The sequence below is a fragment of the Meles meles genome, chromosome 16 (genome assembly GCF_922984935.1).
Source record: "Meles meles chromosome 16, mMelMel3.1 paternal haplotype, whole genome shotgun sequence".
In the NCBI taxonomy this organism is placed as follows: domain Eukaryota; kingdom Metazoa; phylum Chordata; class Mammalia; order Carnivora; family Mustelidae; genus Meles; species Meles meles.
This window is the reverse complement of record NC_060081.1, coordinates 79,636,324-79,662,150: the sequence shown is the minus strand read 5'-3', so window position 1 is coordinate 79,662,150 and position 25,827 is coordinate 79,636,324. Positions and strand designations below refer to the sequence as shown.

General features: G+C 58.9%; 1 protein-coding gene across 2 annotated transcripts in view; it reads right to left on the bottom strand.

Moving 5' to 3' along the window:
* PHACTR3 (phosphatase and actin regulator 3) overlaps positions 1-25,827 on the bottom strand; it is a 205,923-nt gene that overhangs the window by 16,086 nt on the left and 164,010 nt on the right. For both annotated transcript variants that reach the window (XM_045980169.1, XM_045980170.1), the window contains exon 8: positions 17,823-17,976. In XM_045980169.1, the coding sequence (XP_045836125.1) occupies positions 17,823-17,976 (154 nt within the window). The remainder of the gene's footprint in view (positions 1-17,822; positions 17,977-25,827) is intronic.

Sequence of the window (25,827 nt, the reverse complement as noted above, 5' to 3'; positions counted from 1 at the left end):
GGTCCCTACCAACAGCTTACAAAACCCCAGAGAAATCTCTGGAACCACACTCCGTGGGCTGAGCCTCCCCCCACCCGGTGCTGGCCCGACTCCCTGGGGGAAAGGGCTCCTTCCGCAGAGCACGGAGCACCTGGGAAAGAGCACCGCTGGGACTCACGCCGGGCCCCGCACAGCTCCCAGCGCGACACCGAGCCCCCTCCTCATGTGCCCGTCCCCGTGGGGCCTGTGGGGGGGCACCAGCCGCTCGCTGCTATGCTTGAGCCCCGTCTGGCTCGCCCCCACGTGCCCTGGCTCCCCACGCCCCCCGGGGCCTTGGGCCCCACTGTGCCTTCACTAGGGATTTCCAAGGCTCTCAGCGCCGCCCCCACATCCGACTCCGTTCACTCGCTGAGAGGAGCGCGTTCGGGGTGCAGCGGCTGCTGTCAAGGCGGTCGGCGTGCATCTCGGCCCAGGCCATCCAGACCTCCAGTGCCTGCCCCGTCACCCTCCAGCTCTGTGACAGGGGCAGCCCCGTGTCCTCTGAGCTGTGCTTTTCTCCCCTGAAAACAGAGGATGAGGACACCCCCCTCCCGGGGTTGTGGCTTCTTAAGTGAACCGGCGCAGAAGCCCAGAGCCCAGGGCCCGCACGCAGCAGGCCCAGGGCGGTGGCAGCTCCGGGACTGTCCCGCAAGGCGCTCAGGCGGCAGGGAGCTCGGGGCAGCAGAGGGACAGCAGGCCTGGCTCCGGGAGGAGGGACACGGGTCAGAAGCCCCACGTCCCAGCCTCCTGCTTGGCCCTATGTCGTAGCTGCAAACCCTGACTTCGTCCCTGGCTGAGGTTCAAACAGGACTAACGTCCCCGCGGTGTGCGCAAGAACTGAGAACCAATTCCTTCCACGGAGGGAGAAGACGCAGCGGCCGAGGAGACAGCCCCACACCACGGCCGCCGGGCTATTCCGGGAGCTCCTTCCTGGGAACTCCGAGCTCGCCACCGCTCCAGCCTGGCCCCAGCCCAGCGTGCTGGCCTCTCTGCCGGGGATGGGTTCCCCGGGCAGGGCAGTGTCCCTGCAGTCATTCCGTGGGGTATCCTCCTGCTGCACCAGCTGTGGGGAGCTCCCCCGGGGCGCTGTCAGGGTCGCGGACCCACAGGAGCTTGTGGGCCGGCCTGGGAGGGAAGGCCAGGGGACAAGAGGCCTACCGATGGGGTGACCCGAAGACCAGGCTCAGGAGACAGAGCAGGACTGGCTGCGGGCTCTGAGCGGGGAGAGGCTTCCACGTCGGGGAACAGCAGCTCCCCCAACCCGAGGCCCCTGGGCCCTTGCAGTCACCCCGTGTCGGTGCTGCCCTGTGCTGTGGGGTCTGCGCCCACACCTGGGCCTCCGTGGCTGGGGGGGGGGGAGGAGGAGAAGAGGTGGGGAGGAAGCAAGATAGCAGGACTGTGTGGGGGATAGGAGCCCGTCCAGACCCCACCCGTGGCCCCACCTGCTGCCTGCCGTGGGGGAGATGGGAGCTGGGCACACGCACAGCCGGTACCATGACTCCAGGGGCAGGGCCTTCATCCACCCAGAATCTTCCCCCGCCCCCCGATTTCCCACGGCTGCTTCCGCACCCCTAGCGCAGGGCGGGCCACCCAGCCAGGGGGTCCCAGGACAGCTACGCCACCCCAGGTCCCACTGAAGTGACAACCACGATCAGAGTCTGTGCGTCACGTGCAGAATGGCGGAGAGCCCCATGGCGGGAAGTTCAGTGTGGGTCCCAGCGCAGACCAACAGCCCTCCACCCCTGTGGGTGGGACCGTCAGCGCCAACCACCAGGATTGGAAACACCTGTGTCCTGTGACCAAGCAGCCCCAGCTCTAGGCGGACAGTTTCTGAAGTGCCCTTACGTTACGGCAAAACGCAGGGCGGACGCTTTCTGCCCATTCAGGGCCCACACAAAGGAAGCAGTGGGCCGGCACGGAACTCCACACGTGCGGAAAAGGACGGGTGCAGCTATACTAGCCTTCACAGGAAGGCTCGGCCCCTGGACTCTGGGAAGAATGGGCAGAAATGCGAAGACAGAAAATGCAGAATCACACTGTGGTTAAGGATCCGGGCTCCAGACCTGGCCTGGGCTGGGATTCTACCTTCTACACAAATCAACTCTGGGATCTCCAATCTGCTGGTGAACTTCTCACTGCCTTTTGCTCTGTGATAGTCGGAGGTGTCCACCTGGCAGCAACAGTCCCCAGGTGTCCATTCAGTCCCTCATCCAGGTACCACAATGGCAGTCTTTTGTACACGTGATTACAGTCCACAATCACGTGACTTTACGAAAAGGAGACTGCCCTGAATGCTCTGGTGGGCCTGGCCTAATCAGTTGAAAGGCTTTCGAAGCTGGGCTCAGGCTCTCTGGTGAAGACACACCTGTGTCTTCCGCCTGTGGACACTGTGCCTGATGGCTCCAGCCCTTCCCGACAGCCCGTGTCATGGGTTCAGACGTGCCTAGCCAGCCCCGCAGTCACCCACGCCCACACCGTGCAATAAATCCCTATTTGTCTCCTACTGGCTTCCCTGCTGTCCAACCGACACCACCTCGTCTATAAATGAGGATGACAATACCGTGGGAGGGGCTCTCTCCAGTGTCCCCACTCACCAGCTCTGGAAGCGCCAAGGCTCCCAGTCCTGGAAGGCCGGAACCCCAGGACCGCGCCTGGCCCGCGGCCACTGCCCCTCACGGTCGGTTCTCCAGGGTCAGTCCCCTGCCCGTCGCAACGGCTCCCTTTGCTCCCAAACCTATGTGTAGCAGGTGTGCTTATTTTTGTGATTAGGCAAACTAATTAAATTTTATGCACATTGATTAAATGACTTAATATGGGTGTCAAAGGAAAACATTTCTGTGAGAAGAGGGTTGGAGGCTTGGAGTCAGGAAAGTGAAGATGCTAAAAATATCCTGCTGGCTAGTGTGGGAGAGGGAGTGAAAACGACAGGAGGGAACCGAAAACTCTAGGGGCTTCTGCACGCAGATCCTTCCTGGCGCCTCTCCACGTTCACTCCTCTTCAAAAACCCCGGCACTAGGAACCGTACAAAACGCGCCCCACCTCTGTGCCACTCGGGTGCATGTCCTCGATCCTCACCAGTGTGACTCGGGCTGAAGGAAAGGATTCCGAGCAAGAACAGATCATGTTTATAATTTCTGCTTTCTTTTTTTTAAAAAAGATTTTATTTATTTATTTGACAGAGAGAGATCACAAGTAGGCAGAGAGACAGTCAGAGAGAGAGAGAAGGAAGCAGGCTCCCTGCCGAGCAGAGAGCCAGATGTGGGACTCGATCCCAGGACCCTGAGATCATGACCTGAGCCGAAGGCAGCAGCTTAAACCACTTTCTGAGGCATCACTGGTATCTTGCCCTGTCCCGTGTCCCTCGTGGGCCGGGGAGGCGCAGACAGGGCTGTCACAGGCGGGGCGCGGGCAGGGGCTGCAGACATGGCCCCAACCTGGATGACACGATACCAAGGCAAAGGGAAACCAAATCTACACTTGAAAGCCTCCTCCACCAGCCGCCGGCCCAGATGACTTCTACGGGACACGCTGCTGCATCGATGCACTCAGGAGCAGCCGGCCCTCACAGCTCGGAGAGCTGAAGCAGGGGCAGGGGACGGGGGCAGCAGCACCCCTGTACCGGCATGCTGGGAGCACGTCCCGTGTTCCCCACCCCGCACTGTGTGTCCCTGCACCTCTCACACGCTCGCGTAGCTGACCCCCCTCCTGTCCTGTCCCTGGTCCTTAAGGCCCTGCCTCCATCCTTCCCCTGTCCCCAGAGCTCAGAGTGGAGGGGGGTACAAAGAAGTTGCTCAGGAAGGGAGTCCTTGAACTGAGAGGTTGTCAGAGTGGGTAATCACTGAGGAAGGGACAACAGCATCTGTCCACACCGCACCCCCCAGCTTCTTGCCACCTCTCAGCACTAAGGCGTACGTGGGGCACTTGCCTGAGCCCATGGAGACTCCTCGGGCCAGATTGTTTTAGAAGCTGCTGCTACCTGACATGGGATGTTTCCATTCCCTGGTCCATCAGCTTGCTTGCTCCTTCCCGTCTCTCTTCATTCTATCTCCACAATTAAATTGACTTGAACACCCACGGTAGCATGGTGTGTGCCTCTGGGACTTATATGTGATGTCTGGTGCTCCTGCAGCCATCTCGGACCATGTAGGATAAATGCCGGCGTGAGCATAACCGAGCAGGAAGACAGGAGGAGCCTGGGCTCTCAGAGACAAGGGAGCAGCCACGACAGGCCTCACGGTCTGCAACTATTCCATGAACCGGAGTGGCTCCAGGCCCGGTGTTCAGAGCCAGCCTGCCGGGTCAGGTCTCAGCTCTGTGACAGCCTACTCGTGCGACTTTGAACACCTACCTAGTTTGTCTGAGCCACCATCACCTTAGCCACACAACACACCCGATCTAGTACTTACATCTTGGGCTTCCACGAACGCAGGCCAAGCAGAGACCACGGCACAGAACATAAGTTTAATAAATGTTAATAAGGGCCCCATGGCGTCATCACAACTACGACCACGACTCACAAGGGTTAAGCCTCGACAGGAGCTAAAGCAGGAGCCGGTGTACTCAGTCCCTGAAAATGCGGAGCAGGCAGGAATTCCATACCCATTCCCCAGGCTCAGACAGTGGGAGGCACCCGTGCTCAGTCTGCCAGTCCCAGCCCGGGGACCTTTAAACCACCAGACCCCCTGCTCCCTGGTTCGGATTCATGTTTTATTGATACCGAATTATGTCATTTTGATGTCATCTTGCATTTTCTTATAAAACACACTTGCTCTGTCAGCTTCCTAAGCAACCAGGAAAAACAAAGAGCATCTGACCCCAGGCCAACTCAAGGCCACAGGCTCCCCGCACGGTGACCCAAACACGGGAGCCCGAGCCCCACAGCCTGGCGCTCCCTGCAAACCATGAGCTCCACCCAAAGACCAAGATTTACACGTATGTTCTTGGAGGAGTCCATGTGCCAAACTCTTCCTGATTTGGAAGCGCTGTTTTCTGTTGCTTAGCTACCTCCGTCTACACCCAGAATGTACAGACCCACACCTTACAGCCAAGTTTCTGACCGGACCCTGCTGGCCTTGCCGGCCGCCCAGGCCCTGTGGGCACCGGGCACCCTCCTTCCGGGACAGAGGTCACGTCTTACCCTCCCCACATCCCACAGGGCCTGCTCACAGCCCTGCCTCTGGCATTTCTTTTGCATTTTTGCAATCAGTCCTCGACTGCCCCCATAAGTGCATAAGTGGGGGCGTTCCTCCTGACCTTGGAGGCTGTGCCCTATTGGCGGCCGGCCCCTCCCCACCATGGTGGCTCGGGCAGGTGCTGCCAAGCTGACAGCCAAGAGGGTTTGGCAGAATAGAGTAGACCTGACCTCCCGGCACCTTGAGCTTTCTAAACAGAAATAGGAGCAAAGCCGCAGGAACATGCCCGAGACCCCGAGAGGGCTGGGAAGCATGTCAGGCAAATCTGCTTCCCTGAAAATGGAAAAAGGGCAGAGGAACGGCTAAGCAGAGTCTTTGCTCCTAGGATCTCAGGATCTAAAGATGGTCACAGGGAGCTGCCTGCCCCACGTGTCCCGGCGGAAGAGAGCAAGCAGATGGCGGGAGGGCACCATCATCCTGGGACACGGGCGGTGGCGGCATCACGAACAGGACGTGTGGGGTCTGCGACGTCTATCCCCGTCCCCTGCCCCATTCCCTCGAGTCTCTGCAGACGGGGCGCCGCGGGAGGCTCCTGGCTGGGCTGCAGGACCGGGCTCCAGTCCCCTGGAAGATGGACAGGGCTCTTGGGCGTCAAGGGGCCGAGGCCACTGTTCCCTAAGTGCTTCCCATGCGCGAGACTGGGCGCGAGAGTGATTCTGCCAACGGTGACCGTGACGAAAGGGGTGACGGAAGGAGGACGGTACGAGGGCGATGAAGGTCCTGAAAGTTGCTGAAGGTCGGATGAAGGTGACACGGAGAAGACAGACGCTAATGCTTGCGGACGTCCAGGACCGGCCGGCTTACACCGTCGCCCCCGATCCTTGGGACGATAACATGAGTACATGTGGCGCCCACGGGGTCCCCGGACCGGCCCAGGGATCGGCAACCGGGAGGGGCTGCTTCCGGCGGGAACGGACGTGTTCTAGAACCGGCCGTGGGGGCACACGACAGTACGGACCCCGGAAAGCAGTGAAGTGCACTTGGGAAAGGTGAACTGATCGGTGCAGAAATCACAGCTCCGGAAACTGACACCAAAAACACAAACCCCCTCCCCCTGTGGGGGTCCTGTGGTTCCCCAGGCCTCCCCCCTTCCTGGCATCTCAGGCATCTCCCGTGTCCTGACCCGTGGCCTCCATCCTGCAGCCCCACAGGACGGACTCTTCTGGAAGCATCCCCGCTCTACGGAGGAGGAAAGGGAGGTGCAGGCCAGGGAGGTGGCCGCCCGTGGTCAGGCAGCTGGAAACCAGGGCCCGGACGGCAGCCGAGGACTTCTGGCCGGAGCTCGGGCCTTTAGCTCCCCCCACCGAGATGCCATCCGCGATCAAGGTGAGCCGAGGGGCCTACGCCAGCTCTCAGAGCACAGCCGTGCCCCTGCCAGAGGGACAGGAAGCTTCCATGGGGCACCGGCGACTACACTCTGGACTCAGGGACGCTGCTGCCACGAATAGCCAACGAGATGCTGCGCGGTTACAGCGACTCCACAGTCAAAAGTCCCCCACGCGCAGCACAAGCCAAGAACGGGCTTCTCAGAAAACGAGCTCGCAAGGGATTTCATATTACAGGTCCAAAGATGTGACCCCAGGCCAAATATGGCCCAGCAACGCGTTCTGTGGGGTCCACACATTCGTTTCTTAAAAACGTGAATAGGCTGCCAGCGTTTGACTGAAGGAAATCCGCAACATTGCCAGGTTCCCTCGAACGATCCCACTGCCCCGGTCCCGCATGCCGGAGGGGACGTCCACACGATGGCAGCTGTCCCTTTCAGCGAGGACACACAGTCTCCACCTGCCACACGTCCTGCCCAGCCCACGAGCTGTGGAGACACAGTCTAACCCCTCCCCCGCCAGAGAGTCACAGGTAAAGAGGCTTTGTCACTGCAGAAAACTCCACTCCCCCTCCTGAAAATGCTCAGGAAGAATTCTGGAACAGCCCTGTGGTCCGCCAGCCTTCCAGGGACAGTGCGGGGGCGCGTGGGGGACTCCCCACCCAGTGCCTGAGCACCTGCAGCCCAGTCTGGTCAGCTGTGCAGCAGGAGATGTGTCCTGTCCCCGGCCAGGACACGCCCCGGGACGGAACCACGCTCCCAAACCAGGAACGCCCACTGTGGATCCGAAGAGGCACGTGGCACACAGATGTGCTCCTGAATGTGTCGGTCACACAGCAACCCGGGGAGTGGAACCACTGCTTGGAGACATCCGAACACCCCGCTACGTAAAGGACGCCTTTCCGTCTATGCGCACACTTTGTGGAACCGAATTCTTACGGAACGGCAGCCCACACGCTGGGCGGGTCCACCTTGATGTGCGCCCACCCACCCACCTACGCAGCCGCCTAACTGTCCATCTTTCTATCCGTCTCTCTGTCCACTTACCCACCCACATAACCACGCGACCGTCCACAGCCCTCAGCCACGCGCTCCTGCTACCGTCCAGTCAAGTGTTGAGACTGCTTTCTACCAGGTGCGAGGGCAGACACGGGGCTAAGGCGTCGAAAGAGCAGGACCTTCCCTTCTCTGCCTCGGAGCAGTGGGAATCATACGAGCGGATCGGGGGTCTCGGACCAGGGAGGGCCCATGGCACGCTTCAGGGCGGCCAAGGCAGTGGGTGCTGAGGACTCGGATTGGAGCTGAGCGGGGCCGGGGCAAGCTCACGGCCTCACTCAGCTACTCCCCAGCTACGATCAGCTCTGAGCCTCAGTTTCCTCACGGGTATAACGGAGACGGAAATCCGTCACCTAGGGCTCAGCTGCCAGGACATCACGAGGTCCCGAGTCCAGAGAGGCAGTGGGAGAAATTCCAGTGACGCGGCGTGCCCAGCACACGTAAGTCTTTCCTTCGATTCCTAAATGCATGACCTCAAAGGCTAATAATCATGGCCGTGATCCTACATTTTGTGAATTCGGGATTCACAGTGAAAAGGAAAGCCTGTTATAGCTCCGAATTACGTTCCCCGCACAACTGTGCTCCTTCTTGCTGAAGATGCCCAGCTGTTAGTTGCTTTGTTTCTTTGTTGTTTGTTTGGTTGGTTGGTTTTGGGGGGGTTGTTTTGTCTTTTTGTTCACGAGTGATCTCGGGCACAGTGAGTTCTCCAGGAGTCTACTCATCTACCACCGTCCCTCCACTTCCTAAAAACCCCTTTGGAAACGGACCCACTGGCAGCTTCGGACACCAAGCCAGTACGTGGGCTCTCACGCGCCAGGGAGCCGAGCTCGGGCTCTGAGCGTTCTTGCCGAGGCCCAAGCTGGTGCTGGGAGGGCATTCTGCCACCAAGGGGTGGTCCTCGACCCGAGACCTCTCCCGGCTGAGTCCCACGTCAGCCGCTTAAACTCTACCCCTGACGGATCGGGGAGAGCTCGGGCCCGGCCCTCCTCGGCGTCCAGGAAGAGCGGAGCCTTCGCCACAGCCTGCTTCATCCAAACAGGAACAACTCACTCCTACGGTGTCAGCCCCAAACCGCAGGTTACGCAGCTCAAGCCCTGCAGGCTTTCAGAACAAAGAGAGTGGATTCCAAGTCCCCTACATTTTGCTTTGCTTGCATTTAATGCTGCCCCATTTCCAAGGGATCGAGAGGGGTTTTGGTGTCTGGAGGTCAGTGAAAACGTCTGTGAAAGTAGCGAGAAGTCAGAGGGAAGACACCTGTAGGAAATGAACCGGCAGTCGCAGGGAACACAGAGCCGCGCGAGACCCTCAGTGGCCCTGATGCTGAGCCGGGGCTGCTCTTGGCCACACCCCGTCCCTCCCAAGCTGCCAGCAGAGGCTCCCCACAGGGTCTCCCCGCCCCTCCTGCGGGCTCCTCCGTGCTCTACACACCCCTTCCGCAAGCTCACCTACACTCTGCGTTAACCACTGCTGCACGTGCCGGGACCCCACCGCGCCGTCCGGACCTGGACGTGGAGCCTCCCTCGCGCATCTCCCCCGGGCACAGCACCCAGGTCCACCCCGATGGGCGAGCTCAAGCCCCCACCCCTCTCCAGGCCTGCTTCTCTCCTCCCCTGCTCTCAAGTCCACCCCCTCCAGCTCATGGCCCGTGTGACAGCGTCCATCTCCTTGACCAGCAGCCCCTGCAGGACTGGTGTCCACTCGCTCCAACCTGCCCTGCGCTCGACCCCCCACTTGTCCGCAGAGCGGTCTTCCTCAGGTGCCCTCACCCCACCGCGCCCCTGCTTGTGACCCCTCAGGGGCCGCTCACTGCCTCTTACAAAGACCAGACGTCTCTGTTCACCACTTAGCGCCAATTTAATGAGCACCTACTGAATGCATCAAGGACACACCCGTGACAAGACAGGCAGGATCCCGGTGTCCTGGAGGGAAGGGAGCCCTGAAGCGACCAACAAAGAGGCGATTCCAGGCAGCAGCTGATGAGGACAACCATAGAGGCATGTGATTCGAGCGTCGGGGGAGTCGGGGGGTGGGGTGGTCATGCCAGGGTCCTGGGGGGGTGGTGACACCCTAGCTGGGCTGGGGACAAGCAGAGGCAGTTACTTGTGGATGGGAGCATGGAAGGCTCACTCCCAGCCCCACTGGGCCCTCTGCCCACCACACCCCTCCACAGCAATGCCATGTCCCCACAGCCACGCTGGTTCAGGACTTGGTGCTTTTTAGCGGGGTTTGTGTGCTGGGAGGGCTCTCAGCCTGGGACATCCTGTGCTCCTGCCTGCAGGTTAACCGATGCCTGCGGGTCCGTTGGAATCGTGCTCCGAGCCACCCACTCTCTGATGCCCGTCCCCACCCCTGCCTCCCTCCTGCCCTGCCCGTCTCTCCCCACTAGACCCTGCAGCTCTGTGTCTGGGTCACACGTGGCGCTCAGCATCTCAGAACGAGTCTTCCCATTCCTGCCCCCCAGAACCAGATGTTCCTGTATTTGGGGCTGAGCACGCCCCACGTGTCCAGGAGCTGCTGGGAAAACCAGTCCTGTCTCCCTGCAGCCTCAACGTCTCCCTTCTCTCCACGTAACGTAAACCCTCGCCTTCTAGCACAGCAGCCACAGATAAACTCCGGGTGGGGGGCAGGATTTCGAAGAGTTTGTAGGGACGCCAGTAAGTGCTATGGTCAGAGTGGCATTCCGTGCCGGCTGAGGCCAGGCCCGGGTCTGGGGGCGTGGCGCGCTGGCTTGCACGGGGCTGGGGGCCGCACCGTGGGCCTGAGAGTGCTGTTCCCTGCATTGATGCTGCGACAGGTGCGCAGCGTCCCCAGGACCCGGGACACGGAGCCGAGTCCCAGGGCTGCTGCGGCTGAAGCAGGGGGACTCGGCCCAGCCGAGGGGACGCTCACAGGACACACACCGAGGGGACTGCTTCACTAACAGGACACACACCAGAAGCTTCAGCTGCAGTAGGTCTGTACCTTTGTACTCCGTGCGCAAGATGGGGCCGGACACCTGGGCCTCAGGTGGGGAGGCCCCGTGGCTGGGGCAGGGTTCTGGATCCTGCTGTCCGCTGCTCACTAACTGGGACGTGGGGACACCACTTTGCCGCTCTGGGCCCAGTTTCCTCCTCTGCAGGGCAGAGACAACAGTCCAGGCCCGGGACATCGGTCAGGCGGAAAAGCAAGTGGCTTGGTGCCCAGCGCGGTACAACCCAGGGTCAGCCTGACTCTGGGGTCGGGCAGGATCCAGAGCCCCACACAGTGGTGGGACACCTGCACCAAGTCATTAACATCTGCTCTGACAGGGGATCACGGTCAGGCCGGGTCAGGACAGCATCTCCCAGAGAAGCAGCCCAGGTACCGTCGGGAACCCCGGGGAATGCCCATTCTCTCGGCGCGGTGCTGAAGGCAGAGGCTGGGAAGACTTGGAGGGTGGACAGGTGCATCGTCTAATCCGCTGCAGCCTCGTGGCCGCTGCCCACCCCCAGCAAAGAGGAATCGGCCGCCGGCAGACGGGAGAGCGCGAAACCCGCCACCTCAGGAGGGCTGGGCGGGATTCTGCAGTCCCTTACTCCTACTTCCATCTGTAGGAACATTAAAGGGTCTTATTTCAGAACTGTATTCTTTGAAAACTCTGTTGTTATTTTAATTGGGGAGGAAAGGTTCTTTGTTGTTAGAGATTCTCCTGTCTGTGATTCCTAATGAAGCTGAGAGCTTCTCCTCCTCCCCCGTCTGTTCACAGCCTTGCTCCCTTCCCCGCTCCGGGCTTGCTCACCCGGGGACCTGCTGGGGCCCGGCTGTGCTCCCTGACAAGCGGCCTCACTCCCAAGGAACAACGTTGTCTAATTCAAAGTGCTTTCCCCCTCCCGCTCTTCTTGCTTTTCTTCTCCTTCTCCCGTTTCTGGAAATGCAGCTCATGAAAATAACCCGTAAAAAGGAAAACACGGTCGTGCGAAAATGAGCCTTGTGGTTTTACTTTAAAAGTAAAGATCTTGAGGGAAACTCCCGGTCTGCTGCGTGTGGGAGGGAGCAGCGAAGCTGGCAGACGCGGCCGCTCCATCGCGATGAGACACTAACGTACTAAAAACCAGCATCTGAACGCGGCGTCGCACCACGGAAACCCTTCTGACAGGAGGCTAACGTGGCAAAATCTCATATTCACGGAGGGGGCTTCCATAAAAAATATGCATTTTTACTTACTTTTTATAGTAAAATCTGGAAATGATTTTGAAATCATGTATAGAAAAATCACGTCCCATGGAGGTAAAGACCTGAGGAAATCCAGGCAAAGGGCATGAAAGAGAAGGTCAAACGCAGACCCACGCCCCAAATGGTACGGCAGCATTGCCAGAGTAGCTGCGCACTTGGCTCTGAGCATCCTGGTGGCCAAAGCAAAAATGGAAACATGATTAGCTCCAAAGCGTATATTCTCTCGTTTTTAAGGAGCCTCCACACAAAGCACAAAGACCAAATGGGGCTCGAACTCACAACCCCGAGATCAAGACCTGAGCTGAGATCAAGAGCCGGATGCTTCCCTGACTGAGCCCCCAGGCGCCCCTAAATGTGTTTCTCCTTAAGATACTACCGGGCAGCGGTCGTGGCGAGCACAGCATACCGGGACCCCGGAGCCCCAGAGAACAGTATTCCCAGGACCCTGAGGAAGAGACACGGCACATCTCGGGCGGCAGGGACACGTGGAGAGGAAGGGCCCTGTTAGAACAGAGACTCCGACTTGGGAGCTCCGGAGCGGGGTCTAGGAATCTGTCCACCAAGCTCCCCAGCGATCCAGATACGCAGTCAGCGGTGGGCCCTGGCATGACCAGACGACCAGTAACCCGCCCACATTTCCTTCCGGGCTCCCGCGGGCAAGGGACGGCACTGGTCTGAGCAGTTCTCATCTGAAAAACCACGGCGGACGGCGGCTTCCCCAGAGAGCCCGCGGGAGGCTCCGAGGGGAGACTGTGAAGCAGCACTGTGGACTCCACATACATGTCCCCAGCCGCCGTCATGAGACGGTCCTGCAGGAGGCCCGGGGGCCTGAGCCAGTGGCTCGGGAGGAGCCGGGTTCCCACCCTGCAGGGCGGCAGCGGGGAGCGGTAGAGCAATGTTTCTTCAACTGCAAATATTGTCCTGCTCTGAGGACAGCCCCCTGCCCCCCACGACGCTTCAGCCCAGTCAGAAGGAAGCGCTTCTTTTCCCACAATTAAGTGTCTTTTTTTTTTTTTTTCCTGGTTAGCCCACAGAAAGAAAGGTTTCTCTATTTTTGAAATTTTGTGTCCACAGAACGGGGACCCTGCAAGGGACCGTCACTACTCTTGAGGCTTCAGTGGACGGAAGGTCCCAAAGCTGGTGCTCAGGGCTCGACAAGCCCGGGATAAAGCCCGCACCGATCCCCCATCCCCGTCCCTCAAGGCGTCCGGCCTCTCCCTTCCAGTTCTGCAGATTTCAAGGCGGCCACGGCGGGTGTGGGTCACTGCACACACCAGTGGGTTGTTTGTTTTTTTGTTTTTTTTTTCCTGGGAGCCTGGGTTTCCACGGAGGTTTCCACGGAGGCTGAGTCCTGGGAGCCTGGGTTTCCATGGAGGTTTCCACGGAGGTTTCCACGGAGGCTGAGTGGCGGCAGACGTACTGGATGCGGCTTTGTACAAAGCACACAAAGGCACAAGCTCAAGGATCGTTTAACTCCCGTGTTCACACGCTACGTACCATCTCCCGAAGGACGTGACTGGGCCTTCATCAGGTTCTCAGGACGCGACCCCGAGTGCAGAGGCCCCACGGGACGGCTAACAGAAAGTTCGTGCGGCCCTCAGGCTCCCGGTCCAGGCGGATAATACAGCAGCCGCAAAGAGGAACACACGAGAACAATGCCGGTGCTGCCGTGTGGCCCGCAGGCTGCTCACTCGTCCTCCTGCGCAGGTGACCAGGAAACAAGGGGGCCCCCAGCCAGGCGCCTGCCAGCAGCAGCTCCGACCCCCTGAGTGCCTCCTGCCAGGAACACGCTTTATGCTCTTGCAAGGACCAACCGTGGGGAAAGCGCTGTCCCGTCTCCACCTCACAACCAGGAGGGAGGTTCAGAGCCGGCAGCGTTTGCCTGAATTCCCACCGCCGTGACCGTGAGGCTGGGCTCAAGGAGCCTGTTCTGGGCATCACGAACCTCACCCCCCCACCGCCGCTCCACAGCGGGGGACGCTCTGCATCATCTCTGCCCCCCATCTGGACAGGGACGGGAAGGACTCTGCACCCAGGGGCCGCCTGTGTTGGCTGGGGGCCCACACGCGCCCCGACGGAAGCCAGAGGACTTTGAGAATTGCAAAGCCCTGAGATGAACGAGCCCGAGCTGTCCTGGAACACTTCCCCGGGGGGCTGGGCATGGGCTCCAGGGGACACACCTGAAACCAGGGAACCTGTGGGCCCCTGAGTGAGTCACTGAACCCCTCCTCAAGGCTTCATTAAGCCTTGAGGCTTAATTCTCCCATCTGTAAAATGAAGATAAGAACACCTGTTTCACCCGGCTCCTGCAAGGACGGAATTAAATGAGGAAAAGCAAGCAGGACTTACGGCCCAGGGTCCACCCAGAGAAACACACACACCCAGGCGTCCTTACCCCTTAAACGCCACGCCCTGACACAGAGCGCAGGTCCCTGACTTTGGGCGTGATTTCCAGAACACTCCTGCCATGTGGTGCGTGGGGCTGTGGGTCCCTAACGCGCTGCCGGCCCTCGCACCCACACGTGCACGTGGTCCTGAGCGGCGCCACACTCCTGCATCGGGGAAGCCTCCAACGCCACCGAGTGCCCAGACCCTGCGCACGGAGCCGGGACTGTGCCCGCCTCACCCCCCACAGCCCTGGGAGCGCCCCAGAGATAACATCTCCAAGGTCTGGAAATTAAAGAAAATAAAACAAAATAGAAAAGCCCAGTACACTGGAGGGGGACGGGCAGATGGCACGTTGCCATGGCAACCAGGGCTGCATTATTCAGCACCTACTCCTGAAGACCCCGAAGAGGCAAACCAGAGACAAAGGGATCCAATTAACTGTTTTTGCCGGGAAGCGAGCAGCGGAGCCTCTGGGGCCCTGACTTCTCAACGGCCCCTCGGAGGAGCCCCAGAACCGGACCCGCTTTTCCGTTTTCACACCTGGTGAAGGGTGCCCAAGGGGCTGCTGGGTTCTCGTCCCAGGTCTAACATCAGTTACGGCCTCAGCAAGTAACGGGGCAGGTCCAGTCCCGGGCATGTGCTCGGGGAAGCTCTGCGGGCCCTCGGGCGTGGCTCCTGGCCCCCACCCCCTCCCACTTCCTCTCTGCGCCCACAGACAGTGGTGGGGAGCCCGGGGCTTCTCTTACAGCAGGCGTCCTCATGATAACTTTGTCCTGGCTTTGAACCACATATACACCACCGTTTACTGTTTTCCTTTGTTTTTAAATAAAGATTTTTATTTATTTGAGAGAGAGAACAAGTACAAGCAGCCAGGAGGGGTCGAGGGAGAGGGGGAAGCAGCTCCCTCCTGAGCAGGCAGCTGGACACGGGACTCGATCCCAGGACTCTGAGACCATGACCTGAGCCAAAGGCAGACGCTTAACCACTGAGCCCCCCAGACATCCCACTACTTTTCTCTTTAAATCAACTCACCTAATACTCTATTTTGAAAGAGAGACTTGGTTTGTGAATCAAATAGAAAACCATGTCAGACGGCAGAGTTGGAAATCAGCTCAAAGCAATTCCGTGAGGGAAAAACGCTTTACCTCTGGGTTGGGAAGGGTGTTTTGAACGTGACCCAAACGGCATGAACCCACAACGTCCGTTAGAGGTCGGCAAACTACGTCCTGTGTCCTGTGCTTGTAAATAAAGTTTTATTGGCACGCAGATAGGCCCCCGCACGCCACATGGGCTCCTGGGGGCTTCAGTACTGCGAGGGTACGGTTGTGCTGCTGCGACACGGTCGGGTCCACAAAGCCTGGAAGAGTTCCTCTCTGGCCCTTCGCAGAGAGACCTGTGGACGCCCAGAGGATACCACTGGAAATCCGACAACCTTCCTGCACCCAGGAAAGTGTGAACAAAACGAAACACGAGCCCCCAGACTGAGAGAGGAACGGAAGCCGCGATTTCCCAAGTACACTCCTAAAATTATTAAGATGGAAAAGGCAGCCGGTTAAGTACATGAAAAGAAACCAAACAGCTGATTAACACTGAGAAAACATTCAGTCTCTCTAGAAATCAGACAAAACCAAGCCTGCGAGCACACACCCCAACAAGACCAGCGACAATGCTCGCCAAGCTGGACCAAACGGCATATGCTCTTGGCCGTGGCGACAGGCTCAAGGACGAGAACGTAACCCAGACTTGTCCAGGTTAGCCCCTTCTATCCTCTGGGCCAAAGGGATTGGTTCTGGAATGGAGCCTGGAGCTTCAGGGATTAGGGGGTTAGGGGGTCAAGTAAAGTGCCAGAGAATGAAGCCACACATAGCACAACAGAGTCAAGAAACAGAAACAGACCAACTCCTGTCAATGCCATCGAAGCACCTGGATCCAGCCACGCCTGCAGCACACGCAGATGCTGTAAGCGCCATAGGGCAGAGAGTGCCTCTGTGTTGTTTGCTATGACACCCTAGCATCCTGCCCAGTGTCCGGCCCGTCGTAGTTATTCGGCGAGTAGCTGCCAAGCGCGTGACTGTGTAAATACGGCTTGTGCCTCAGTGGAAACAAAGGAACAGTTTGCGAGGAAACAGAGGCAGAGAGAGGATCAAGACCGCTGTTCCACCATGACTTCAGCACGAGGGCAGGAGGCCCCATTCAGGGCACACCCTCTCCCCCGGCTTCTCATGTGAGCCTCACAACCCCAGGTGAGGAGACAGGGAATCTCCTTTATCACGAGAACAGCACAAACAGAGAACATGGGGCTCCTGCTCCAGCAGCAACATTGACAGGGGAATGAAGGCCAGTCCCTCAGGTTTCTGCAGACCTGGAGGCTCTCGTCACAGCCCCCTGAACGGCGCTGCAGTTTGGGAAGCACAGACTGTCCCGCTCTTCACGGGACACGCTGGAACCAGACCCCCGAAGGGGAGGCCCAGGGATAGCTGGATACTGTCTCCTCCTGCTTCCTGGGACCAGCTGTGGGGTTTAAAGAGGGCATGGGTGGGCTGGAGGGGATCTGGGACACGGTCCCTTCAAGCCGGCCTGGCCGACACTCCACGGGTCCAGGAGGGAACCCGGGGACATGGCAACAGGCAAGCGTCTGAGCATCAGCACCGGGTGCCTCTCCTGCCCCTCTGTACCTCCTCCCCGACACCCACTCGCAGACCCTGGGGCTGTGATCTGGCCCCACGCTTTGGGAGGAAGGCAGGAAGCGGAGGCCCAACCTGCTGACAAGGCTCAGCTCTGGGCTGGCTTCGCGGCCGGGGATGCTGAGCGCTCTGGGTTCTGGACCTGAGAGCCCCGTCCCTGGAGAGCAGCCTAGAGAGTCAGCCGGCCCCTGAAATGGCTTTACTGTCACACTCCCACCCGGTCCGCCTTACGGAGCATCCTTTTCTTGGGCTACGTACCGGATCCCAAAGACCCCAGCAAGATCCACAGCTCCACGCCGGCTGGCCCGTAACACGGTCCCTCTCCAGCCGGCCAACCTCAGGACCTCCGAGGGGACCGCTGGAGCGCGGGGGCTTGCTCGGGTGTCCAGGGCACAGCCAGGCAGCAGGTGAGCTCATCTCGGCACACACCGTGCCTCCAAATAGATTTCCAGCTTTTCTTGAAAAACTTAGAAGATGTGGCTGTGCTAAATGTGGTTCTTGCAGGAAAGTGACCAGGTGGGACTCTCCCCTGGGCCTGGATGCGACAGGACACATCCCCCAACGCTGTCTACTGTCTCTCCCCAATGCAACTCCCTTTTCACTCCTGCAGGTGCCTGGCCCGGCCGCTAGAGACCAGAGCTTCTCCCCTGGGGGGCAGAGGGCGTGCCCCCCGTGGCCTGGGGACATTTGAAAACATGTGGGGACAGTTCTGATGGTCACAGGAGGGTGTCACGTGTAGAGACCCAGCTTGCCGCTCAGCACCCAATGGCACACAGGACAGCCCCCCACGACATCGCACTGGCCCATGCCGAGGGCAGATAGTGGCAAGGTGAGAAGCCACCGTCAGAGCCCCGTGTGGGCCCCTGAGACAGCGCGGCCCCGGGACGGTAGGGCAGGGCCTCTGAGGGGCTCGGGCTGCCCGGTCGGTGGGACACAGCCTCTGCCTGAGGCGACGTGCCCCTACTCACTTGGAGAGTTTCATCTCGATCTGCTGTCGGATTTCCTGCCGCTCTTCATCAGTCCTCCTGGGGAAAATGTTCCTGTCTTCCAGCTCCTGCTGGCTCGGCCGGTTCCGCAGCTTTACCGCCAAGAGCTCCTTCTTGCATTTCCTTGGCAGTGTTCCTGAGCGCCACCAGAGACGGGGAGAGGAGGGACGAGAAGACCAGTGTTAGTCAAGCGCTGGCTGGTTGAGCTAGCCACCCACCCTACTGGGAGAAGCCGTTGGCAGTCGTACAACGGGGGCACATCTGTCAGCATGGAGTGCCTTCCAGCGGGAAAGTGGGCAAGTCAGGGACACGGTGATGTCACCACCATGGGCCACCTGTTCCACGGGTGGGCGAGCAGTCACACATCCCAGGCCTCCAGGGACGGTCCTGGTCGACACCAGGTACCCTGGGTGATTATTAATGGCTCCCAGGCTTTCTTCTGAGTGTGGACCGTGACTTACAGTTACTTTCCACATGGGACCCCCCCCCATCCTCTTCCCTCTCTCACATGGTCCACACTCCCCACTGACCACTGCCCTCTGGCCACGGGGGTCTTCAGTCTCTAGAACGTCCCACCTCTGGGCCTCTACTGCAGGTCTGCCCTCCACCCTGTTCCGCTCGACCATTCGTGGCCAGCCCTGTGCCCACAGCCAGCCTTGAACCTTCCCGCAGAGGCCCGACGGGGTTCCAGCCACCAGCACACCACACCATCAATGCCCCAGAATCCAATCTCTTCCCTTTCAGCTACTTTATTCTGTCTCCTGCACGAGAGTAAGCTCAAGGGTGGTCTTCCCTCCCCGGGCCCTAGATCCGTGTGATGCAGCAAATTCCCAATGAAGACTGTGGCGTGAGGGCGTGGGGGGCTGACGCAGGGGCTCCAGGCTGAGGCTGATCCTTATTTCCACAGATGTCTAGGATCAGCTGAGTGAAATCGGGGTGCAAAGTAAGATCTCAGAGGACAGAGTGTCTAAGTTAAGAGAGGTGGGGTCTGGTGGCGTTCACGGATGGGAAGGACCACTCATTAGTGGGCTAGGAGATGGACGTGTTCCGGCTCGTTGAGACCCCTCCCCTCACCTGCCCTGGCGAGTAACTGGGAAGTACAAGGCAGGGTGACTGGTTTTGCATCTCTACTGGGACACGGATTTCAATCCTGGGGCTTAAACCATCATACAACGTCACACTCCCATGGGTGGAGGCAAACGTTATCCCCCCCACCCAAAAAAAGGCTCCCAAAGACAGCCCAGCGTCCAGTGTCCAAGATGGGAACGGAAAGCAAGAAATGAGTCTAATAACATGATCGTTTAATGGAAGTTTGGGATAAAGTAAGACACAAAAATTGGGGCTCAGCTGAGGTTTGAATTTCTAATGTGAGCTCATTTGCCGTGTGTTTCATAGAGACGGAGAAAACTAATGACCGCACAAGCCATTTCAGCAAGGGCTCCGGCCTGAATTTGTTTGAGGAGCTTTATAGGATCACAGAGAGCCTGAAGGAGGCACACGGCTTCGGTTAGTCTCTACTATGAGTTCTGGGGGAAACTGAGTGCCGTGGTGGCCTTCATGAGTGAAGGGAGTCTCGAAGGTCTTGGGAACGATCCTTCGTGAATGTCAAGGGTCTAGTGCCTGGCGAGAAGGGGCTGCGGTTTTTGGAGACCCAGCACGCGCTCAACCATGAAACGGCCCTGGGTGCAGTTTGATCCTTCCAGCGCTTGATAACGAAAGTCTTTTAAGCCCATTGCAAATGTCTTGGGTGTCTCATTATAAACTTTATCATATTTGTTTTTCGCTGAAAAAAGATCCCCTCATCAGAGACTCCCAGATGGAAACAAGAATTCATTCTGCGCCGGGAACCAGAGGTTCCTCCATCCTCCCGGGCACAGCCCGTGCGCACAGCAGGGTCACCCCAAAAACTTACGGGCTCACTTGAGGTCTTCTCCAGAGTGTCAGCAGGTTACTAGGTTTTGTTTCTTAAAAGCCAAAAAAGGAAATTTCCAGATAAACATGAGCCTTTTCATAAATTTGACAGGCACGTGCACTTGACTGCCAGCCCCGGCGTGACTGAGCACATGTCCCGGGGCACACACGCCAACTGGGCGGGCGAGGAGGCTGGAAAGCAGCAGCCGCGAGACCCTTCTGTCTGTGCAGCTTCCCCCCGTCCCCGGTGCCCCCGGACACACGCGTGCTCTGACCCAGAAGTCCCACCTGTGGCGTCTGCCCCCCACAGCACGCAGGAGGAGCACAGAACACATGGAAAGGTCTTCATGGGGCACCACCGAAGAAAGTAAGAAATTCCACACAACCCACAAATCCAACACACCCCATCAGACCTCGGCGCCCCGTAGCACTGGGCCGTGGGAACCGTGGCACACGGCGGCGCGTAGCTTGCTGCGCGTCAGAAAGACGCTCGCGGGATTCAGTGTTTTGTGACAGCGGCTTGTCCTAGAGTTGGTTCGTCGTCTGAGGAAACGTGTTTGCGTATGCGAAAGTGTCTGCTTTTGCAAGTGTGTGTGATACTGTTCACTGGCACAGAAACGTCAGGAACTGACCGTCTGATGTACTCATTTTCTCTTCTGTGCTGTTTTATCGCAAATTAGTTCCCTTCTATGAAAGTAGAGAACTATTTAAAAGAAAGAACGATGTTGAATGATATCGACGAAGAGGGTCGAAAATTCTAAGTAAAAAGCAATAAGACAACTGGCAAAAATGGTGAGCATCTACTTTTTTGAAACCCTGCAAATGGAAACAGGGCACGTTCATCCAAGGACAAGAGGCTGAGCCTCTGGAAGGAAGTTTTACTCTGTCCAGCAGCAGACTCCCTGCCCTCCAGGCCTGCGGGAGCCGTGAACTCCGCGAGTCTGCATTCCCGATGCAGACCAGCCGCCAGCCGCCGGGCAGTCACTGGGGGCTCAGGCAGGCCTGGTCCCTGGGACCTGCCATCCTGCGACCCGTCGGCGGGCTCCCCAGACGTCCCCATGTGCAAGGATCACAGCGTTGGGTCTGACCAGAACTCACGCAGCCCACAGTGTCCTTCCCTGGTGCCTTTGTTGAAAATTGTGTTGTCTTTCCAGACTGTCCTGGATCTCCAGACCAGTCCTGCTCGAGACGCAAGGGAGTTCTGTATTGGCAAAAGCCAATTTAAAAAAAAAAAAAATCAATGTATAGGCCCCAAAATTAAGTAAATTAAAAGCTCGAGCCCAATATTACCACATCCAGTTCAACTCCAGCAAACGCTGCGGACGCCTTTCCGACACGCCACTGACGCGCAGGGCACGGCCGGTAGGATGGGGCGATGCTACCGCCTCCCCCAGGTACGGGAGCGGCCCCGAGGGCCACTGAGTAGCGGAACCAAGGCTCCAGCTCAGCCAGCGGGGGCAGCTTTGCACACGTCCCGCTCACAGACACTCACAGAGGCTCTCTGATGCCCCAACATGTGGGGAGCCCCTGTCCCTGTCCCGACAGCTCCCGTCACCACTGCAGCAGAGCGAGGGACACTCTTGGAGAAGTTCGGCCATCAGACACTCCCTTCTCTTGTGAAAGGCTCCCTACCTTCTCCCCACAAACCTCCACACTGGTCTGCTGTCCTCCCGTCTTGACGGCCACACCTCAGTCTCCTTCCCTGGTTCCCTGTCATCTCCCCACCTCTGTGCCCCGGGACTCAATCCTCAAACCTCTCTGTCCACATCTGCTTCCTACACGACCGCCTCCGTCCCACGAGACCCTCCAGCCCCCCTGCTAATGGCTCGGGATTTCCCCAGGCAGCCCCAGCTTCTCTCCCGCATTGCAGACTTGTTTACGCACTTCCTTCAGGATGCCCCCCCCCAACCCCGGTCCCTTTCCAGCCTCTCAACCGTAGCCTGTCCACACGGAGCCCCAGTTTCTCTCCCGCACGGCCCAGCAGGCTGAGCGACCCTCACGGATCTGCTCGGGGCGGCCAGGCTCCTGCTACGCTGTGTCCGCCCACACCCCCTGCCGAGGTGAGGGCCTTGCTGCCGAGCCTGTTCCCATGAGGGCGGGGAAGGGGCCAACAAGTGCCTGTCGTAGCGGGAAACACAGGACACATGCCTTCCCCGGGCGCAGGCTCACGGCACCTCCGATCCACCCGTTTGCCCGGCTCTTTCCCTCACTGTGGTCACTGCATGAGCTGGAGACGCTCTTGCTCACAGAGAACACACCGGCCGGGCTCATCCGCGCAGAGAGCTCCTCCTTGTTCAGCATTTCCCGCACAACCCCAGCGCCTGCTGACTTACACAGCGCCAGGCAGAATAAGCCTCGGAGGAAAGGGGGCGTGAGGGAGACACCAGGAAAGGCTTCCTGGAGGAGGCGGCATCTGAGCAGGGACAGGAAAGCTGCCCCCGCTGCACTTGGGGACCTGTGGTCCCAGAACCTAGCTTCACTCCGTAGAAGGAATGTGCCGGGGGATGAGCCCCTGCCCCCAAAGTAAAGTGATGATGTGCGGGTCTGACCACGACGGATGACGGAGATAGGCTCTTCGCCCAAAACGAAAACAAAGTCAAGCGACAGGAAACCATGGTGAAGATGCTGGAAAGACAGTGATCCTGGCGGGGCAGGAACCAGGTGGCGCGAGCCCTACGAAAGCCCACTCCCGGCCCCCGAGGCTCTGGCTGAGGCCTCGGGGGGAGCCTGGAACATGGCCTGAGCTGAGAAGGTGAAAGGGGGACCATGTCCCCCGAGTCTGCAGGGTGGCCCTGGGGGGCAGAGGGTCATGTAGAGGCGGAACCAAAGACCTGGACTGTACCCAAGGCTGGGTTTAAAGCCCAGGAAGACGCCCACTCGGTGCACCTGTCTGAGCGCCTCCTCGAAGGCGGGACACGGGGAGCGAAGCGGGACCAGGCCGGCGGCCGCCACGAAACGTGTTGCCACTGCCAAGACCTCAGGAGCCCAGAAGCGCCGGGAACCATGCGGCGCCCCCAGGCCGATTCCAGGAGGGCGTAAGGGGCACATGAACACAGACGCAGTCGCCCCCCCCCCCCACCCCAGAGAACCCCGTTGGGGACAAAGGACAACTTCGCCAGGAGATGGAACGAGGCCAAGTCTCTGTGAACATGGCGAGAGGCTCCAAGCCACCAAGCTGACCCGACAAAGGAGAAAGGACAAGTGTGAGGGCAGCAGCGAAGGTTCCAGCAGCCCGGTGAGAAGCTGGAAGAACAAGTGGGCACGGGCGTGTGCGAGGACGGGGCCCACACAGACCCCACCTGCCAGCAGCGGCATCGGGGCTTAGACCGTGTTTACACAACCCGGCGCGGGAGACCGACCGTCTTCTCCAGGGCATGCGGCTGCTGCCGAGACACGGCGTGTGCCGGCTTCTGGTCCGGTCTGCATCCAGCGAAAAGCCGTCCGGTCCTATAAAACACGCTCTGCGATCGCCGGGAGATGAAACTGAGCACCGGGAACAGAAAGTTCTCCGGAGAAGTACCCAAATCTTTGGAAACTACATTAAAAAAAACTTTGCAATAACCTACAGTTCCAAGAAGAAATCAGAAGGGAAATTAGAAAATATCTTGAAGTAAATGAAAACGCAACATACCCAAATGGTGTTGGGGGAGACTTCACAGCACTAAATGCTTATCTTAGCCAAGAAGAAAGCCTTCAAGCCAATGACCTGAGCTTCCACCTTAGGCAACCAGAGACAAAAGAGCAAAGTAAACCCAAGGAAGTCGAGGGGATCATGAAGATCAGAGCAGAAACCAGGGAAATCGGAAACAGAAAGTGAAAAAAACTGAAACTAAAAGCCGGTTCTTTGAGAACAGCAAAAACTGATAAAAGTCCAGGTAGACTTCTCAGGGGAAAGAGAAGGAGGAAGGGGGTAAGGAAGGGGAGGTCGGGGCTGGGGGGGGGGCAAGAAGTATTTCTATGATTCTGTGCAAACCACCAAGGCTCACTCAAGAAGAAATATAAAGCGAGAACAGACATTCGAATCAAAGAAAAATTTAAAAAGACACACCTCGTGAATACGGGTATAAAATCAGAAACAATGTTAGCAAGTCCAGGCCAAGAATGTATAAAAATGACAATAGGTCATGACCCACTGGGAGGCAGTGCGGCGGCGGCGAGGGGCAGGATTTGAAAGGCAAATCCCCATAATTCACCAAATGACCACGCTTTAAGAGAAACCACAGGGTTATCTCAGCAGACCACCCCGTCCTATGGGGAACTCCCGGTTCAGCGCTGGAAGCCCCCACCCCCACCCCCGCCAGGCGCCCCTGCCCACCCCAGTGAATGCCGGCGAGGGACGACGAGGCTCAGGGAGATCAGGGCTGACCCAGGTCATGGCTGAGGACAGAGCCCGCCCGCTGTCTTCTGGCAAATAAACAAGGACGTTCCCCCATTCAGCTACAAAAGCCACATGTCCTCTGGCAGACAGATTAAGCTCAAAGCATTATTAGGAAGGAAAAGAGACCCTTTCCCACCCACCTCCCACCTCCAGAGGAAACCGCCACCATGTTGCAGGTGTACGTCCTACTTCTGCACAATTAACCACTTGCGTGCTGCGCGGCGCTGGGATCACGGCGTACAGGGCGCGCTGCCTGGGAGGTCCCGCTCACTCATGCGGCTCTGGTCCAGATCAGGGTGAATCAAGGCAGCTCCTGCCCTTCGAGGGCCGCCAGCGAGTCCAGAGTGTGACAGTCGCAGAGCCTGTCACTTGCTCACCCAGACCCCCAGGGATGGACACCGAGGAGGGCATTTCTGCTCTTTCCCCGATGCTGTAGGCACGGTCCTCTCTCCTGTCCTCCCAGCCCCCTCCCCGGGACCGGAGACTCCTGAGCCATAACGGGGCTGGTTTCAGGTGCTCCCCTCCCGGCTCCACCTGCTCCCCTGGTCCTCCTGGGCAGGAGGAGGGAATGTAAATGGGGCCGTGGTGAGTAAGAAGAAACACCTGAGAAGCTCAGCAGTTGAAGATAAACTCGCCAGGAGATAGACTTTCCTCAGTGAGTGGCTCCTTGGAATTTATCCTAAGGACATAATTACAGCGATGCCCCAGTCTTCGCTCCGGGGACACACGCCCTCTCCTTGCTGATGCAGCCGGGATCGGCCACCCGGCTCCCCGGGGGCTCAGGCCGCACGAGCTGGGGCCGGAAGGAGCAAGCAGGGCTGGGAGCCAGGAGAGAGATGAGGGTGGCAGGGTCCCCCGCTGGCCCCAGGGTCCGGCTCGGGCATGAGTCCGTGTGAGAAGGGCCCTCCGGCCTCTCTGGGCACCAGCAGTGACACGGTGGGGCCACCTTTCATGGGCTGTGACGCAGTTTTAACCATTACGTGCTTTATCCCCAACATTCGCACTCGGTGCTTTCATAGTTCTTTTCTCTAAAATTCTCCATCTCTTCGTTCATCCTGACCTTGAAGACCCTGAGGTGCACCTGCAGGTCTATGTGGCTTTGAGTGTGGTCCGGGCTGGGTCCCCCCGTGCCCCCGACCTCCTGCGCCCAGCTCAGGCCTCACTGCCACAGGTGACCAGCACGGGGCCTCGTGGAGCTCCCCCTGCTTGGGCACAGCCTGGCGGCCCTGGCTCACTCAGTGTCCACGCCAACGTCCGGGGCCCCTTCACACATCCTGTCTGTCCCTGTCCTACAGACTCTGGCTGCTTCAACAGCCCAGAACCCCCCTGTCCACCCCCTCATCCTGGTTAGGCCACCTCCCCCCCCCAGGGAGATGCCCCAGCCGAAAGCCAGACAGCTAGCGTGGAGCTCACCCCGTGTGTCTCCCGTCTAACAAGGGTGATGGTCCTGCCCTGCCTGCTGTCTAGCACCCCCGAACAGTCTCCCACACCGAGCCAGTGTGTAGTCGGTTCTGGTGGGAGGGTGGTCACCAGGGCTCTGTCCAGGCCTGAAGCAGGGCTAGACCCCCTCTAAAAGCCACAGGGGTGCTCGGAAAGGCTGCCACGGGACTCCCAGAGCCCTGGAGGCAAGGACTTGCCCCCGGCCATCTCTCTCCCCCGTGCAGGATGCAAAGGGGGGCTCGAATTTCCTGAACAAAG